Consider the following 18,223-nt stretch of genomic DNA (forward strand, 5'->3'; position numbering starts at 1 on the left):
ATCTTTAGAACTATCAAAAAAGAAAGTCTCCCCTGCATCACAATTCTCAGCTGGGCTGGTTATAACACAGCGTAAGGCAAGTGAAAGTAAAAGGGACCTGGAATAACTTATCCAACGAGTGCAAAAGGAAAGTTAACGCATGGCACTGTACCTCAACAGCAAGGAAAAAAAGGCATGACCACGGTAAGCAACTGTACAATGATCATAAAAATTAACAACAAAGAAGTGGAGTCGGTTCAAGATTTCATCTTCCTTGGATTCAAAATTGATTGCAATGAGCAATCTGGACTTGAGATCAAGAGACGGACTACACTTGGTAGGAATGCAAGGCAAGGAATGTAAAAGATCTGGAAAAGCAAGGATATTAGCATTGCAACAAAAACCAGACTGGTCAATGCAATGGTCTTTCCCATAACAGCGTATGTTTGCGAAAGTTGGACGCTCAGGAAAACAGACAGAAGGAAAACTAAAACGTTTGAACTCTAGTGCTGGAGGAGAATGCTACGGATACCTTGGACCGCCATGATGACGAACACGGTAGTGTTAGATTGCGTCAAACCGAAAATATCACTAGAGGGCAAACTCATCAAACAGCGGCTATCTTTTTTTGGACACGTGATGCGCGCTAACTCCCTGGAAACAGTACTGATGCTCGGCAAGGTCAGTGAAAAGAGAAGATCAGGACGACAAAGAACAAAATGGCTAGATGCAATCAAGGCCACTACCAACATGTCAATCGCAGAGCTGGAAGAAGCGGTGAAAGATAGGAATGCGTGGAGAACATTGATCCATAGAGTGACCGAAGGTAGGATGCGACTGAACTGATAATCATCAAGGCAGCTGCAACCCCCAATCCCTTAACATTCTGGAACTGCATTAATTTTTTCCATATGCCTATTGAATAATCTGGAAAGAGAGCTATATGATGGCCATTAGAGATGAGCGAGCACGCTCGGAAACAGCAGTTACTCGAGCGAGCATCGCTCATCTTGAGTAACTGCTTAGTGGTCCGAGCATGCTCGGGGGGGGGGGGGTGAGCGGGGAAGGGGGGGGGGAGAGATCTCTCTCACTCTCGCCCCCACTATCCCCCGCCCCCCCCGATCACGCTCAGACCAGTAAGCAGTTACTCGAGATGTGCGATGCTCGCTCGAGTAACTGCTGTTTCAGAGCGTGCTCGCTCATCTCTAAGGGCCATCCATAGTTATCTCTTTCATCTTTTTTGCTCTCTTTAAAATAGCGTCTAGATTCTTGTAATGCAGGAGTTTTATCAAATCTGTTTTCAACACAAGCAGAGGTGGTTTAGCAGGCACTCATTTTTTCTTTAATATCATTAATATGTGTCTCTGCTTTAGACAGTCTTTCAGAAACTTTCTGCAAATCATGTCTAATAAATCCAACATCCTCTTTCAAACTACTAACCTGAGCAGAATGGAACGCTTTTACTCAAAGCTAAAAAAACATCACGCAGAGTAGGTTAATTTTATGTATTATTTTGTGTATCCTCTTCGCCAGCCTATGCCAAAGTATTCTGCATGATAACATTCGCCAAGGCAGATGAAGCAGATAAAGCATATAAAACAGGGCCATGCTTACCCCTTCTCAGTTAAGAAGTGAGATAACATATTGAAGTCCCACCAGTAGGAGCAAATATAGCTGTAGTTGTGTCATGAACAGTTCCTACCGAAGTTACAGGAGGGATTGAGTAAGCAACTTCTGCTAATCTGTTCACTGCATCCCAACATTTCACAGTAAAGTGATCAGACTGTTCTGTACATTCTGCATGATCATCTTGCTCGATAGTCAATATTGCCCCGATGCTGCACCTGTAGCTTTGGGATTCAAAGTATTTGCAGCAACAATCATAGATGCCTGCAACTGGATGCCATTTTGAAGCGCATGTGCGATGGCAGCCTCTCTTCTCCTCGTAATGACAACTCGGTTAAATGGCAGACGGGTCTCACAAAGATCCACATCACGTATTCAGCCACTTGTCTCCAATAAAGTCGCTATTCAGTGTATATTAATAACCTACAGTACAAGGAGACCTGCAAAGCATACACTGTTGCGGACAGAGTTAATAGCTATGGCTATATGAGATGGCTCATTATATCACCTCTACAAACTTCCAGACATGCATTAATTTCAGTTAATCTTGACCTGTAGAATCCTGTAACACAGAACTTTGATGTTATGTCAAAGTCTCTCCTCTCCCTTGAGACTTAATAATATTATATGATGGCAATGAACCAGGTCAGCCAGCATCCAACAGCAGAGTGAATCTGGGTTTCTCTAAAATTAAGGCAGCCTACTGAAAAGGAATTTCTCTTTAAATCCATAGCTAACTATGGTTAGTTTGTATATACACATTTATAGAATGCCCTGTATTAGATATTATCATAAATATAGATGAGCGAGTATACTCGCTAAAGGCAATTGCTCGAGCGAGCATTGCCCTTAGCGAGTACCCGCCCGCTCGAGACTGCAGGTTCGGGTGCCAGCAGCGGGCACGGAGCTGCGGGGGAGAGCGGGGCGGAACGGAGGGGAGATCTCTCTCTCCCTCTCTCCCCCCTGCTCCCTCCTGCTGACAACCGCTACTCACCGCTCCCTCGCGCCGGCACCCGAACCTTCAGTCTCGAGCGGGGGAGATACTTGCTAAAGGCAATGCTCGCTCGAGCAATTGCCTTTAGCGAGTATACTCGTTCATCTCTAATCATAAAGGAAAATATGCTATGCAGGCTTACATTTAGTTAATATAGGCCTACAGTCAGCATTGAAGGGACAGTGTCAGAGTATGTAGGACACAGCCCTAACTGGTCAGCTTAGTCATACATTTCGAGGAGGAATAACAAAGGAATGATAGAACTCTAAGAAAAGATGCTCTAGAATTGTTATTTCAAGAAGAATTCAAGTACACTCATTGTAAAAAAAGCAATATGCTGCGCAAATGTGAATAAGCCCTAAGAAGCTAATTTTATTCCTTGTTCACATTGGCAAAGACAAAAGAGCTATCTGACCAGACCAGAAATGCTATTATCGTCGAGAATTCTACAGAATACAAGACTATCTACAAAAAAAACGACTAAATTTTGCCAAAAGTTGCATAGGCATACCACACTCCGTCTGGGGAAATCTTGTATCGACAAATAAAAGCAAAATAGATCTCTTTGTTAAGGCATACCAACATTATGTCTGTAAACGTCATGAAGCCTATAAAGAACAGTGCCCCTACCTACAGTGAAATATGGTGGAGGATCCATATTGTAGTGCCGTTGCTTTTATACCTCTGGGACTTAAAGCAGTGATTGTGTTATAAAAATATACAAAAATAGCGCTCAGGAGACAATAGTGGAGTTTTTGAAATTAACTGGAAGAACAATAGCCACAAATGACTTACTCCTGCAATAGCTCTTTCCATAAAACCCAATCATATTCCACCGATTCTCAAATGTATGAACAGCTCCCAGGTACTTTAGAGATTGACAATAAAGATTTATTGTAGTATCAGATGCATCAGATCTTGGTGTGAATGAGTTATAGAAACAATGAAATCAGTAGATATCAGAGTGTTTTAGAAAAAATGTGCTCCCAAGTGTAAGAAAGCTAGGTCTGACTTGAACAATATGGGTCCTACAGCAGGATAATGATGCAAAGCACACATTCAAAAGTACACAAGAATGGTTAAGAAAGAAAAACATGGACTGATGTAAACTGGCCGGCAATGAATCCTGATCTCAGTCCAATTGAAAATACCTTTAGGGAGCTGAAATCTGCCACTGGGAAACATTCAAGAGCTTGACAGAACTATAGTAGAAGAGAGTACCAGCAGGCAGGTGCAAGAAGTTCACAAATGGCTACAAAAAGTATTTGTAGGCTGTCATTGTTGCCAAGGGTTGTGTAACGCAGTATCAAAGAAGGGTATCTTCAAAGCGGCTTTCTGGGACTAAAGCATAAATATTTTGACAACAGTAGAATGGTGCAAAATAAAAAAAATGACATACTCACCTACTTCAGCAGCTCCCCATCCAGCACTGAATCCCCCCCCACTGCTCAAAATCGGGAGACGTCTGCAGAAGTCACGTGCTGTTCATTGTACCCAATCACAGGCTTCAGCAGCGATTCTTCCATGGCCGCTTTAGACTGTGATTGGCTCTAGTTTGTGAGTAGCCACATGCACAATGAACCACACTTCACCACAGCTGGCTTCTTCCCAGTTACAACTTATGGGAACCAGGACTTCAGCGCTGGACGGGGAGCTGTTGGACTAGATGAGAATGCCATTTTGCACCATTCTAGTGATGTCAAAATTTTTTCAAGTTTCTAAAAACTCCTTTAATCCCATCTATGTCATATGCTATGTTTATTCTTTATTTCTTTTTAGAAATGACTGCATGTATATTGACAGGTAAGCTTTTTTGTTGTTCGTATTTTGACATGCTGTTCAAATATTTAAATGATACAAATTTAGTACAGATCCACTTATTTCTGCAGAAATATCTTATACTAGACAATCAAGGGTGCAAATTAGTGATGAGTAGAGATGAGCGAGTAGTGCCTTAGCCGAGTATCGTCCCGCTCGTCTCTAAAGATTCGGGGGCCGGCGGGGGGCAGGGAGCGGCGGGGAAAAGCGGGGAGGAACGGAGGGGAGATCTCTCTCTCCCTCTCTCCCCCCCCCGCTCCCCTCTGCTCACCGCCGCAACTCACCTGTCACCCGCGCCGGCAGCCGAATCTTTACAGATGAGCGGGAGGATACTCGGCTAAGGCACTACTCGCTCGAGCAGTTAGCCTTAGCAAGTATACTTGCTCATCTCTAGTGATGAGTGAACTTTTTAAAAGTTCTATTTAGTCGGTTAACCAATGTGGGCAAAAAGTTTAGTTTGGTCCGAATTAGTTAGTACTGAACTGGAATTTCACCAATATCCCTAAAACTGGTCTATAGCAACATCTAAAGGCCATAAAAGTCTTGCATCTAACTATTATATCACGTAGGAGTGTATCTAAGTTCTTGTGAAAACAAAGAAAAAAAGAAAGAAAAGAAAAAGAATCAAAAAGCAGAAAAAGGAAGAAAAAGAAGGAAAAAGATTCTTCCTTCTTCTGCCCTTTTCTCCTTCTTTTCCTTCTATTTCCTCCTTTTCAAAAGAAGGTAAAAGAAGAAAAAAGATGAAGAATTTTATTGAGTTCTGCTGCAATGAACCATCTGAGCTCCGGGTTTGCGCTGAACTGAACAGAATTCTACTGTTTCGGTTTGCTCAACACTAGTGCCAATAATGTTGACCCCCAACTATATAAACCTAATGAGAAAATGTACTGTATTAATAACATTTCAGCTTCTCTGTGCTGGCATATGCACCTGCTAGGAGTCCGGAAGGGTATCAGCTCTCTGTAAGAATAGCACCTAGAAGGTGTGTTTGTTTTAGGAGAAACCTAGAAGGTGCGTGAGGAGACTTATAAGGCCATGCATACTCTTCTGGGCAATATGCAAATAAGGAAGATGGAACAATACCTCTGCAGGCCACCCAGTCATTGTTATAAAGACCTCTATAAAGAGTGTCATTGGCTTGCAGTAATGCTGCCTTACAACAGGTGGCGATGCAGAGGTATTGTTCCATCTTCCTTATTTGCAGCTGTTGGGAGATTACACTTGGAAACACTTTTTCACAAGAAACATTGCATTTCTTCCACATAAATGAGTAGGGCAAATATGACTAAATTATTCATTGTACAAGGAAAGTAATGAACACAAATCTGCAATTTCACCTATGGTTTATATTTATTATGATTAGCGAATATTACCTAGGCGCTTGAGCAAATAGCTGATGGTATAAAAACAATATAATATGACCACAGGAGCAGTATTACACAACAATTAAATATATAATTATGGGTGTATAATTACTGTAACAGATTCCGGTAGGTTCACTTACTATTGTCATGCTTGTGTCCAGCATATATGATTCTGAAGACGTAATCCGTGGTTACTTCTTCAACGACGCAGTCATCAAAGTCTACTGACTTGTTAGAGCTATTTCTTTTTCTAAGCTTTGGAAATACTTTTCCCTAAAAATATAATCAAAACAATCAATACATTGTTAAATACTTTCTCCAAGCTTTGAAGTAGTAGCGTATATTAAGAGGTGCTCAGCAATAAAAGATACTGTGTCTTTCAAGAATCCAATTCAGAGAAGTAAAAGAACATACTTGTGGCACTCACCCCATTCAGTACATAATTGTAGGTACATCAGCAGCAACATGATGCACATGAACTTGTCCTTTCCAACTACAGGACTAATCAATTGCAGAGCAGTCTGTAAATCTGAAGTTCAAGTCTCTACTGACTACAGGCTGCTTGTAAAAAGCAGACAGCAATAAGTCTACGTTCAAACGACAAGGTAGCCATAAGAATTTGGATGTTTTGCAGCACCAAATTAGAGCTCTAAATAAGTGTTTCGGGTTGAACTTTACTAAAAGTTCGGTTTGGAGCAAAACGGAACCTTGAGTGGTTCATCTCAGCTGAACCCGAACCACGTTCTTCTTTTCTTCTTTCTCCTTCTCTTCTTCCTCATTTTCCTCTTCTACAGCGTTATACAACAGTTTTAGGGATATTGGTGAAATTTACGCTTGTTTCGACCAAACTTTTTGCCCAAATTTGGTGAACTGGCAGTGCTTTTGAAAAATTCACTCATCCTTAATCACAATCATATTTTTTTTTGTTCTAAACTACATCAAAATGGATTAATACTGTAAAACAAGATACAGCCCAGTGAAACAAATTAACACTGTCACAGTATCTTTTTATTGCTGCCCCAGTATGCAATATTGCTTAAAAGATTTACATTTTTTATATCTATCTATCTGATGACGTTTCAACTGACAAGCAGTCTTTTTCCAGTCCATGGACTGGAAAAAGACTGCTTGTCAGTCGAAACGTCGTCTGCTTGCGCACTTTTCAATAAAGATGGACACTTAACCATGTGAGTTCTGTGCTATTTGGAACCCTGGATGCGGCTCTAACTTTATAAGGACTTTGCAGATTATATGGGTCGTGGATCCAGACCTATTCTTCTGAGCCCGCGCACCTGTTACCCAGCAATACACCTCCCCTCTCACTGAGGAGCATTTAGGTGCTGTTGCCATTACTTTTTGCCATATCTATCTATCTGAAATAACTCAGAAGAATAGATAGTGGTCACAGGGCAAAATGTAGACTTGCTTACCATAAAGTCTTAAAAGGGTATTCTGGTTTATTTTAACAGATGATCTATCCCTTGTATAAGTCATCAGTAGTTGATTGACAGAGTTCCGTCGCTCGGGACTCCCATCGATCAGCTGATCGCCTGGCCCACTGCATTCTGCAGCTGGCCAGATGTCATCATCAATGGTCAGAGAAAGCAGGGGCAGCATGCTTCCTCTGACAACAATGGGAACGTCGCACTGCTTCTAAACTTCCTGCTCAGGACAGGACGTGATGTCATGACCATGAGAGGAGCAGGAAGCAGCATGGCGCTCCCATTGCTCTCAATGAGGCTGAAGCTGGTGCTGTCCCCGCTTTCTCTAATCATTGATGACAATGTCCAGTGCGCTGCAGAGTGCAGCGGACCGGTTGCTCAGTTGATGGATGGGGGTCTCAAGTGGCGAACCCCTGTGCATCAACTACTGGTGACCTATCCAGGGGATTGGTCATCAGTTAAAATAGACCGAAATACCCCTTTAAGCATTAAAAAGCTTCACAGGCTTTTTCCTGATATCTCAGAATGGGGGGCATCCAACTTCCATCTGCCAATTCGCCCTCGTTGAAGTCTCCAGAGAGTTAAAGGGAGATATGTCCACGCTTGTGCATGGCCCTCTTCATTGACATCTGAGGGGGTTGTGGAAAAAGCCAAGCAAGCAAGATGGGGATACCCCTTTAATGCAATGATTGAAACACATTTTATGGGTGTACTGTATCGGAATAGAGACCCTGAGGCTGACGCCTGGGATATAGGCTCAGTCTAACTTATCCTGGGAATGTGCGAAACTGAAACACATTGGATCAATTCTGCCAATCTAATACCGTTTTATTGAATTACAATCCATTATCCGTAATATTTAAATGCAAGTCCATGAATAAAGTGACCTGACAATCTTCAGAATGGCTTGAAAAACCACCTTTACTACAACTATCTAATACACTACTTAAGCTTTGTGTCAGTGCTCAGAACTGCAGTGTATTAAAACTTCTGCAGCACCATAACTTGTTGTTTGCAACTATAGAAATAGCCAATTTTAGGGCAGTCTGTAATATGAAGTTCAAGTCTCAATTAACTACAGGCTGCTTGTAAAAAAGCAGACAACAATCAGTCTACATTGGAATGGGGAAGCATAAACCCACACTAAACAAAGAGTAATGCACTATCACTCAAGTAATAAAAAAAGCAGTCTACATTTAATGATAGAAGGGTTGTACCAGAATCGACTTTTATCACCATAAGCGTGATTGGTGGTGGTCTCACCACAGAGACCATCACTGATCTTAAGAACGTCCCATGTGCCCTTTTCTCCTTGGTATGGGTTACTGCACCCACTGTAGTGAGGAGAGGATTGAATGGAGCAGTGGTCGCATTAAATGACACCATTTTCTAGGTATAGTCAACAGTTTAGATCATGAAGCTGCATTCTACTTTAACTAATTCTTCATGACTCATAGATATAACAAGTCAGGAAAGACTTAACCCTTTTATGACTAAGAGAAGATTGCCTGAACCTCTCAGGACCTGATGACATCGCCAGGACCAGAGGCTGTTAGAGGCAGTCCAATTCAACTGCTGTGGTGGACAAAACCTACGTTTGAAGAATGGGTATAAACACACGTGAATTCGTAATGAAGCCAATAAGATGTGGATGTAAATTTACAGTGGGCAGTCTTGAAGTGGTAACATGCAATTGTATGAATATTGGTTCAACACTAGGTCAATGGTTTCCACAGTCAGTAGAAGTCTTAAATGTTAGATTTAATACTGTTGCAACAAAATAGTGAAAAAATAAGAGAAAATTAGCTCACTTGCACAGATAATACTGGCCACTGGAGAAACACATATGGACAGAAAGTCCAACACACCAAGAATCACATAGAAATCATATGGAAAAGCTTTATTATCCAAGACAACAGTTGTAAAAACCACACATAGATCTAAAGCTCTCCAACACGTTTCGAGCAATGGCTTGAGTAGTCAACATGCTATGAGTATGAGCCATTGCTCGAAACATGTAGATGATTTTTAGATCTATGTATCATTTTTACTCCTGTTGTCTTGGATAATAAAGCTTTTCCATCTGACTCTTGATGTGTTGGACTTTTTCTGCATATTGTAACAAAATGAATTGCTGAAGACAAAGTGAAAAAATTAGGTAAAAGATGTCTGAAACTTACCTTACCCCTCTGGGACCATAATGGAGGCTCCAATTGCCCTCTTGGTAGAAGACCATTTTCAAGACAGGAGAGGAAGGCAAGAAGATGACCACCGGGAGGAAAGTGGAGTGGTGGTCTCTGAATACCATCCTGGCTGACTAGAACAAGGACTCCTCTGCTCTCTGCTGCATATGAAATCAATCCAAAAAGTAAGAAATGTAAGCCAACAATTGTGAAAAGTAAGTAGAGTATGTATGATCATATTATGCATGAAGCTCAGTGCAAAAACTACATTTTTAAGATTAAAAATTAGATGATAAAACAGGATTTTCCTACATAAAGCAGTGTTGAGTTATAAATTGTTAGGACTTATGATGATGTAGATGATGCACAGTGTGATGCTTGTACTTACGCTGCTGGTGACAATGGATACAGACTATCTGACTTATTGGCACTATCAGGGCATAGTCCCAGAATACACTGCAGGAAGGAGAAGGCAAGAATAAAAAGTTGTTAAAGGATAGAAAATAGCACATATTTATATTATATCTTGTTTATGTCATGTGAGATTCATGCATCATCATTACGAACAAGATACGTAATATAATGTTGTGGCGCACCAGCTGCAATCAGGAAGTGGAGCCGAGGTGATGTATCAAAGTCAGCCCCTGCCCACATGAGAGTGTTCTTCCCAGCACTGCAAAAGGTCTCTGAAGAATCGTCTGTTAGGTTCAGTGTATGATGTATCCTTCTTCACAACTGTGCTACATCTCCTGTGGTGTATGCACTGATTGCTTACAAGGAGGTCTTTCCCTTAGCCGGCCAATGAGCCATATTGGAAGTGTATTTATTCCAGTTTCATCTCTACTGTACATGGGTGCGGGTTATTTTCCTGCTTGAGGTGCCCGGTGAGGCAGCGGACCACTGTGTGCAGAGTGCCTGTGGTTATTTATTCCATGTGAGAGCTTATTCTCTTCAACCTTACACTGTGCTATATACATTGCTATTTCCATCTTCATTAAATATCTTCCCTATCCTCCTTCTATGGACAGACTAGACCTCCTGAGTTCCTGACGTGGGGCCACCCCTATTGGGACGATCACCCTTCCTTCAGGCAAGGGTCTGTCACACCAAAGTTGGTTAGAAATAGCATTCCCTTCCCCATATTACTTGCCTTATTTTGTGTTCCCCTCATTTTGGTTATATAATACAAGTCTATGTTTGTCCATTCCGGACATTAATTATGTTTTGGTCTGACATATTAGTTGCATCCGTGGACAGCGCTTGGGCTCTGCATAAACATAACTCATAAGATCATAGAGGATTGTATTATCTGTATATACTCACTGTCCAGTGAATCTACATAACAAGTGTCCACATTTATGCTGCAAACAAAGTAAAGAATAATATACACTAAAGGCCTATTTACACATAACGACTATCGCTCAAAATTCATTCAAATGACCAAAAATGATTGATAATCGTTACATGTAAACGCGGGTATCATGCACTTTTCATTTGAACAATGATTTTAAGGTGAACTTAAAATCCATTGTTCAGCTGCTGAGAGATAAAGCAAGCACATTTTTCTCTCAAAAGGCCTCATGCTGTTATCTCCATGAGAGTCGGCAGATTAATCAAATGATGGGGTCTGCAAACAGCTCCTGGAGGTCCTTTTACATGCAAATGAAGATGATAAAGTCTTACTGGCCATTAACACTTTATGTAAATAGTCGTTTGAAAGATTATCTTTGCATGTAAATGGGCCTTAAGGGTTCATAAATATCAATGTTACTGCAGCAGTAGCAGAAACTCAAACAATCAGTGATTTACCAGATATTCATGAAATTACAGTTGCTTGCTTATGTCATATGAATCATGACAACTCATTTATCCCTGAGCTTTACTATCAGCAAAACAGTCCTATTAACCTTTGCCTACAGAGCTGCGCTGTCTAGTTCACACATAACGGGATGCTTGTCTATATTATTTTACATAGGGAGTTTTGTGGTAGCTACATGTCTATAATTTATTTTCTAGTCTAATCTGCAACCACAAGTTGTTCACATCTTGAAAAAAAAAGCTAAATTTAATTTGTGTAACTGATCTCAAGGTGGCCATTAATCAAGATCTTAAAAGGACAAATTAATCCCAAGTGTTTGGTCTTCTGTACTTTCAGCTCTAAGGGTTTCCTAACCCAATTTACAAAAATAAAATGTCAAGTGAATATTTTTCCTCTCTGCTTTATTGATTGGAAATTGCTGATAGGTCTTCAGTGGAGATGAGCGAGCACCCAAATGCTCGGGTCCGCGTTATTCGAGTCGAGCTTTTCATAAAATTCGAGAGCTCTACTCGAGTAACGAACCCCTTTGACTACAATGGGAGACTCGAGCATTTTTGTATGTGGGACGCCGGGTGCCGAGCTTTTTTTTTTTTTTTTGTGGTTAGTGTGTTCTCTCTCTCCCTGCCTGCCAGCCAAAAAATTTGCCATTGACGCATGCTGCGTCGTGGCGGGGAGGGGCCAAAACAGGCACGTCACAGCAGGGAGGAGCCAAAAACTGGAGCACGGCGTGATGCTCGATTGAGTAACGAGCACCATCGAGTACGCTAATACTTAATTGATCATCAAGCTCAGCAGAGTACGTTCGCTCAACTCTAGTCTTCAGCGTGCCTCTGAGCACTCAAGGATGTGCTGCTCAGATGTATTTTCCTCCATTCACTTAGTCTGATTAAAACTGGTCTGCTATTATTTTTCTCCATATTTACGAGTCTGTACATGGTATTAGCATTCATAGTGTGATGCTGCATATTGTCACTGTACAGCACACATACAGAAGTACAGTAGGGCCTCAAATACTTCAATGGGTCTGTATACATTACATGTACTGTACAAAAGGCCTTAGTTTTGGATTTGGGTTGTATCCAGTCTTAAATATTTTGAGTACAAGCATGTACATGCACAAAAACCTATAGCCACCAAATTCACCAGTACCATCAATTCAACTGATACCGTGTACATACAAACTAAGAGGTTAATATTCATTCAACCCAATAATGATGACGATACCTATAATTAAATGGGTTGTCCTGGCTCATAGTTGATGGACGGGGGTCCACCGCTGAAGGACCCCATCTATCAGCTGATGATCCAACCTACTGTTCAGTGCAGGAAGCTGTTATCAGTAGAGAGAGGAGGAAGTGAGGGTGCCAGCTGCACTGCCATTGAAATTAATGGAAGAGTGCTACTGCACTTCTTACTCCTGTAACGGGACATCCTGTCCTGGGCAGGCAGTGCATTAGCAATGCGGCTCTGACATTGATTCCAGTAGGAGTGAAGCTGGTGCCCGCAGTTCCTCCCCTGTCTGCTGATGACAATGTCCAATGAACTGGACACTGGGGCAGCATAATCAACTGACGGACGTGGGTCTTGAGTGGCGGACCCTCGTCCATCAACTACTGATGACCTATCCAGAGGATAGGTCATCAGTCCAAACAAAGCCCAGACAACCCCTTTAATAGGGTCTGCAACTTCACAGTAAATGTTATGGACACCGTTTGCCTTATGCAGCTTTTACATATCACTCTGCGAACAGACAAGTGACTGTGGTAGAACTCACATCCACATTTAATACAGGAGGCCCCACAGGCATATCACGCAGGTCAGTGAAGCGTTCTTTAGTTTCCATAGGACATGCAAGTTGAAGACCCACCAGAGTGCCTCCGTTAATACACAACACTTCGGATAGTATAGACAGCTCTCAGCTAAGCACTCACAGTACCGGGTGATCTTCTCCCCTATTGTTTCACTAATCAGTGGGAGTCTGATTAGCGCACAAAGCACTGTAGAATCGCTGTATGTGGAACACTGTACCTGGAACCCAGCACATTGATCAAAACCTTTGACATTCCAAAAGTTTTCTGAAAGTGCAGTTGCACTTTAAAGTTCCAATTGAACCCAATAACCCTAGGACTACATGATAACCTTTGGCCGTAAAAGGAGTCGTGAGACCAAATATCACTGTATTCCTCGCACTCACAATTAGGTCAAAGGCAGGTAGCCGCGACTGTAGGCTGCAACCTTAGTAGTTTTTGCAACCTACAACTTGCACCACAATCCCGCTGATCTGAATGTGACTTGAAGGTTGCAGGGCTATACAAATTTTCTTGGTCACATGACCCCTGATGTGGCTAAAAGTTACGGTATAGCCCTAGACTTAATGCTTTGTAAAGCAATATACAGCAGGCTTCTTCTAGAATTAAGTGTAAGTTTTCAGCAGTGAGTTAGGAATTTGGAGTTCTTAACCCTATCTTTGTAAATTAATTACTCTACTATTGGTGATTTGTTCAAGTAATTAAATTTATATTGATAGAAACACTTTTACTATCTCTGCTGTCACTTGTTTTACTGTCATATAAAGGGTTACTACAGACTAGGCACCGGGCTTTTAATCCTAAATAGTGAATTTTGTAAAGCCGGGTTTATGAACTCTTTGTAATTCTCCTTTTATCAAAGAGAGATAGCGTGAACGATATTTTTCCTAATAAAAGAAGGGCTCAGAAGACCATGCGCCATTTCTCTGGCGAGTATCATAAAGAATAGATGAGAACATTACCTCTTTTCAAGCTCTGAGTCTCCTAATGTTCCATTTAACAACTGGTTTGGCGTCCACTTTAATGTCAAGTTTTCGCCACTCTGGTGCAGGGACAGATATCCAGGAATAGCTTCCATATCTTCTTTCTAAGCAGAAATGTTAAACAGAAAATAAAAACACATATATACAAATATGCCATATCTATCAGGGTTATATATTTTACATGACCTCATTAGACAATAACTAGGGTAGACATACCACATGTGCAAGATGTATAGGTGCCCAGAGACCCTCCAGACAAGGAGACTCACTACAGAAATAATAGTGCTCACTACTATTAGATCACATTGAAGGCAATTTTTTCTATCCATGTCTTATAATTACCTGTTGTTTTGTACACTAGTGAGAGCTTTTTGGACAGCCATCAATGAGATGGCTTATAGCTAGCGCCTCACTGTTGCATTAACAGTTGAAAATCAAGGCACCCAAATACTGTTCTTGCACATGGGCCCTCCTCTTTTAGTGTCCATTCCTGATAAAGACATTGGGAGAAAGGCCAATATTTCCAACGCCGGTCTTAGTATATTTTGCCAGCACACGATGCGACTAATATATGACAAGGCACACACCTCTTCTTATTTTAGTTGCCGCATCTCGGCTACTCCATGCACCAACACAGAAATCTACACCAGCTAAGGAGCTAGAATAGATTTTTGGTAGTATTTACACTAGTTACTGGTAAATTGTACATAAATGTGTTGTCATAGAAAAGTACAATTCTTGGTTTATTCAATGGGGGTTGAAATTGATTGAGATTTTACAATCTAATGAGGAATTTATCACCTCTGATGTCTAATCAATAGACTGGATTCTGACTTAATAGGTGATATGTTAAATGCTAGATATTGAAAATATCGTTTGTCAGGAAAATCGTCCATTTCTGGTTTTGTTAAAACCAAAACATTTTCCATAAAAACTGATTTAGCGTAAATGTGTTGCCCCCTCCTTACAAACCCCACCCGTTTTAAACAAAAGTGGTGAAGTCGGCACAGAAAGTAGGAAAGTCACAAAAGTTTGGCTCAAGCAACTTCTCTGTGCCAGAATTCTGCTGTAAAGTAGTTTGCAAGTGTTCCTGACTGGGAATACAATTATAAGATCACATACTGGTTGGACCAGGACATTGTTTTTCCCGTAGAGAAGATGTATTCTGGAGTTTTGGTGAAGTGACTCGACATATTCTCTAGCTGATGCTGCAAACTTATCTTCTGACATACTGCCACTGGAATGGCGCTTTTTGATCTGTTGAAAAACAAAAATAAAAAGAGTCAACACTATTTTTTTCTCAGCTTTTTTTTTTTTTTTACAAAAAAGCAGTGACAAATAATGATGGTGACATCCTGAAGCAGATGGATGTTGCATCATGGTGCGTTGATGACATAGGCAGAGTGGGTACTTTTTTTAAAAATCAAAAACTTTACTTAACAACAACAGTATGAATGTGTTTTTGCTCCATAGGAGGGTTCATATACTTAAATGTTGCGTAATAACTCCCATCAACACTTTCTTGAAGTGGCAGTAATCAGTTACTTGCTCTAATCTTTAAACATTGTCTTCATCACCCAGCATCTCACACTGTCATATGCATCGCCTTGTACATTTCCTCCAGTTGGCAGCAGCAAGGCACATGACCATATGGTTCTCCTGTCTATGCTTCACTTGACTGTGACACAACTGTTAGCAATCAGCTTCTTCCTACATAGCCGCGATCTCTGACACTGCATAGGAGCAGTGTCCTTTTCACATAAGACTTGTGGCGTCGTAAACGTCTTTTCACTAAGGTCACCACATTTAGGCTTAAATTTTCAGTGTTTTGGCCAGGTGATACAAGACCCCAATATACTTTGACTCATCTATCTTCATCTGATATGTACTGGAGATGTCAGTCAGCCCCAGAAACTTTCTCTCATATTTGCTTCTCTTGTACTAGACTTGTAGACCTTTGGCGTCAGGGGAGACAAATTATAAGGCCTTCACAATTGATTTTCAGCTCCCACCAGACTTAAGGTCCATTTACACTGACAGTTTTGAGCGATCATTTTGCATTAGGTACTAATGGGGTAATCAGCCCATTAGTAGCTAACTAGCTTCATTTGCATGTATTTAGAGAACAGCGGGTGGTCTGTTCTCTAAATACGTCATTTTTGTTCTGCCGCAAACTGCATAAAATGCTATCAGCGCTGCCCACGGAGAACACAGCATGCCATCCCTCTTATCAGGGAAGAAGGCTTTCATGCTGAGCTGAACTCCGTGATGGATGAAGAATGCACGGTAAGTGCACGATGGGCACACATTTACACGCAACGGCTATCGCTCAAAAACCGTCGTCTGGATGAATTTTGAGCGATAATCGTTGTGTGTAACTCAGCCTTCAGTCTTGTTGTAGGTATTATCTTTTCCCTATAGGTCATCAAGTCATGACCTTTCAACTTGGTTGTTCACCGCTGCAAAACTTTAATTCCAGTGCACTGGTGCTCCAAATCTCCCCTACCCAACATTCAACGGTGGTTTGAGAAGGTTGAAAATTTTGTAGATTTGAAGAACTCATATGGGAAGAATAATACATGAAGCTAATATTTTCCTAGTATGAGTAAAAGGTGCATCTTTAGTCAAAGTTCACACCTGGGTAAATATATTTTTTTTTATATATACATGATGGCAGATACTGTGGTCATATATATAATTACATCACATTACACACAGTGATGTTTCAATTGTTTTCCTATGCAGGTATTACTGGACATACTTGTTCCTAAATATGATTTTGCAGAAAGTCATGTCAGTGAACACCCAGTGTATCTTGGGGCTGGACGCTGATGGGGATACTTCTTTGTCAATATATGGAGTCTTTAGTCGACTTGGAGGTATGTATTTCAGCCGGCCAATAAGTGTAAGTCGGTGCATAGTTATTCTGGCTCCTTCTCACAAACGACGCCGGTTATACTCTCAGTTTGAAGTTATTTCCTGGTCAAGTTGGCGACTTATGGTCGAGTCCTACAACTCTGCTCAGATAAGTCATGTCTGGCTTTCACATTTAACCTGAGGTGTTGTAACGTCTTGTTCCCTGTAATCTGTAGTACATTTAATTGAGCAACCTCTATCTTCTGCTTCATTCCCTGTCACAAACTAGAGAGAGTTAGGCTCTCTCCCAGGTTCCTGACATGGAGTCGCCCTCACCAGGGCAAACACTCTGCTTTTAGGTAGGCTCTCCTCACATCAGTAGGTTAGGGTCAGATTCTCTGTTTTCCTACTATCTGGTTTCCTTATGTACTATTTAGCAGTATCCAAGTTTTTACCTTAAGTGTATATTTGTCTTTTTGGAGACATAAAATTTATGTTTGTAACTCGAATGTTGGGAAATGGTCAGTGGACGCTCCCTAGTTAACCCCTTCGTTAATCCTAAGATTCATGGAATCTGCCCACAGGTGCCTTAAGTTTTTGGAAATGAGGCTGCAGTTCTGTCATAGGGCGTACTGAACACCCTTACAGTAATATTATATGGACATATATGCAACCCCAAATTGTTTTAAGTGCAGTACACCCAATGACAACCTGTACCATTGCCTGTAGGCATGTGCGCTCATACAGACCTTTTGGACAAGGATCCACTCTTACGCTATTTCTCACCTGACAACTTTCTATCTACAAGAATCCCTGTGGACCATCTTTGGGTATTTAGATCCAACAAATATCACTGTTCCAGGGAAAGTCCACAAATTGCTATATTTTATAGCTGCAGCAGGAATGAAGGCTATCCTACAAACGGGGTTACAGCCAACCGCACCCTCTTTTAGGTTATTTCTTGACAAACTAGCATTTTTGTTCCACATGGATTAGACTGAGATGTCACTTTTTAAGGAAAAAATGGTAGAATCGTTTTTTGCCACATGGGAGAGTTTCATCCAAGTGCTGCCTCAGAGAATTAGGGATAGGGATAGATTGTTTTTATTTCACAACCTGCTTTCAAGAACAAATATTCCTAGGGGAACCACCTTTCTGACAGAATTCTGAACAGATGTCTTTCGTTGTTGGGAGGGGGGAGATTTCCGCACCCGTACCAGCAAGTTGCAGGACAAACTTTGTTAACTCAGTTCTCATTTTTTCCTATCATCTCCCAGGAAAGCAGTTCGTGCCTTCCTCTCTCCTCTTTTGTGGGCAAGGGGAACATGATATTTAGGTATGAAAACAGGTC

General features: G+C 41.2%; 1 protein-coding gene across 1 annotated transcript in view; it reads right to left on the bottom strand.

Moving 5' to 3' along the window:
* SGSM2 (small G protein signaling modulator 2) overlaps positions 1-18,223 on the bottom strand; it is a 328,957-nt gene that overhangs the window by 69,705 nt on the left and 241,029 nt on the right. The window contains exons 7-11 of the mRNA XM_066598602.1: positions 15,139-15,273; positions 13,996-14,120; positions 9,795-9,862; positions 9,404-9,567; positions 5,922-6,054 (exon numbers count right to left, since the gene is read on the bottom strand). Coding sequence (XP_066454699.1) covers positions 5,922-6,054; positions 9,404-9,567; positions 9,795-9,862; positions 13,996-14,120; positions 15,139-15,273 — 625 coding nt within the window. The remainder of the gene's footprint in view (positions 1-5,921; positions 6,055-9,403; positions 9,568-9,794; positions 9,863-13,995; positions 14,121-15,138; positions 15,274-18,223) is intronic.

This window comes from Eleutherodactylus coqui, chromosome 4 (assembly GCF_035609145.1).
Source record: "Eleutherodactylus coqui strain aEleCoq1 chromosome 4, aEleCoq1.hap1, whole genome shotgun sequence".
Classification (NCBI taxonomy): domain Eukaryota; kingdom Metazoa; phylum Chordata; class Amphibia; order Anura; family Eleutherodactylidae; genus Eleutherodactylus; species Eleutherodactylus coqui.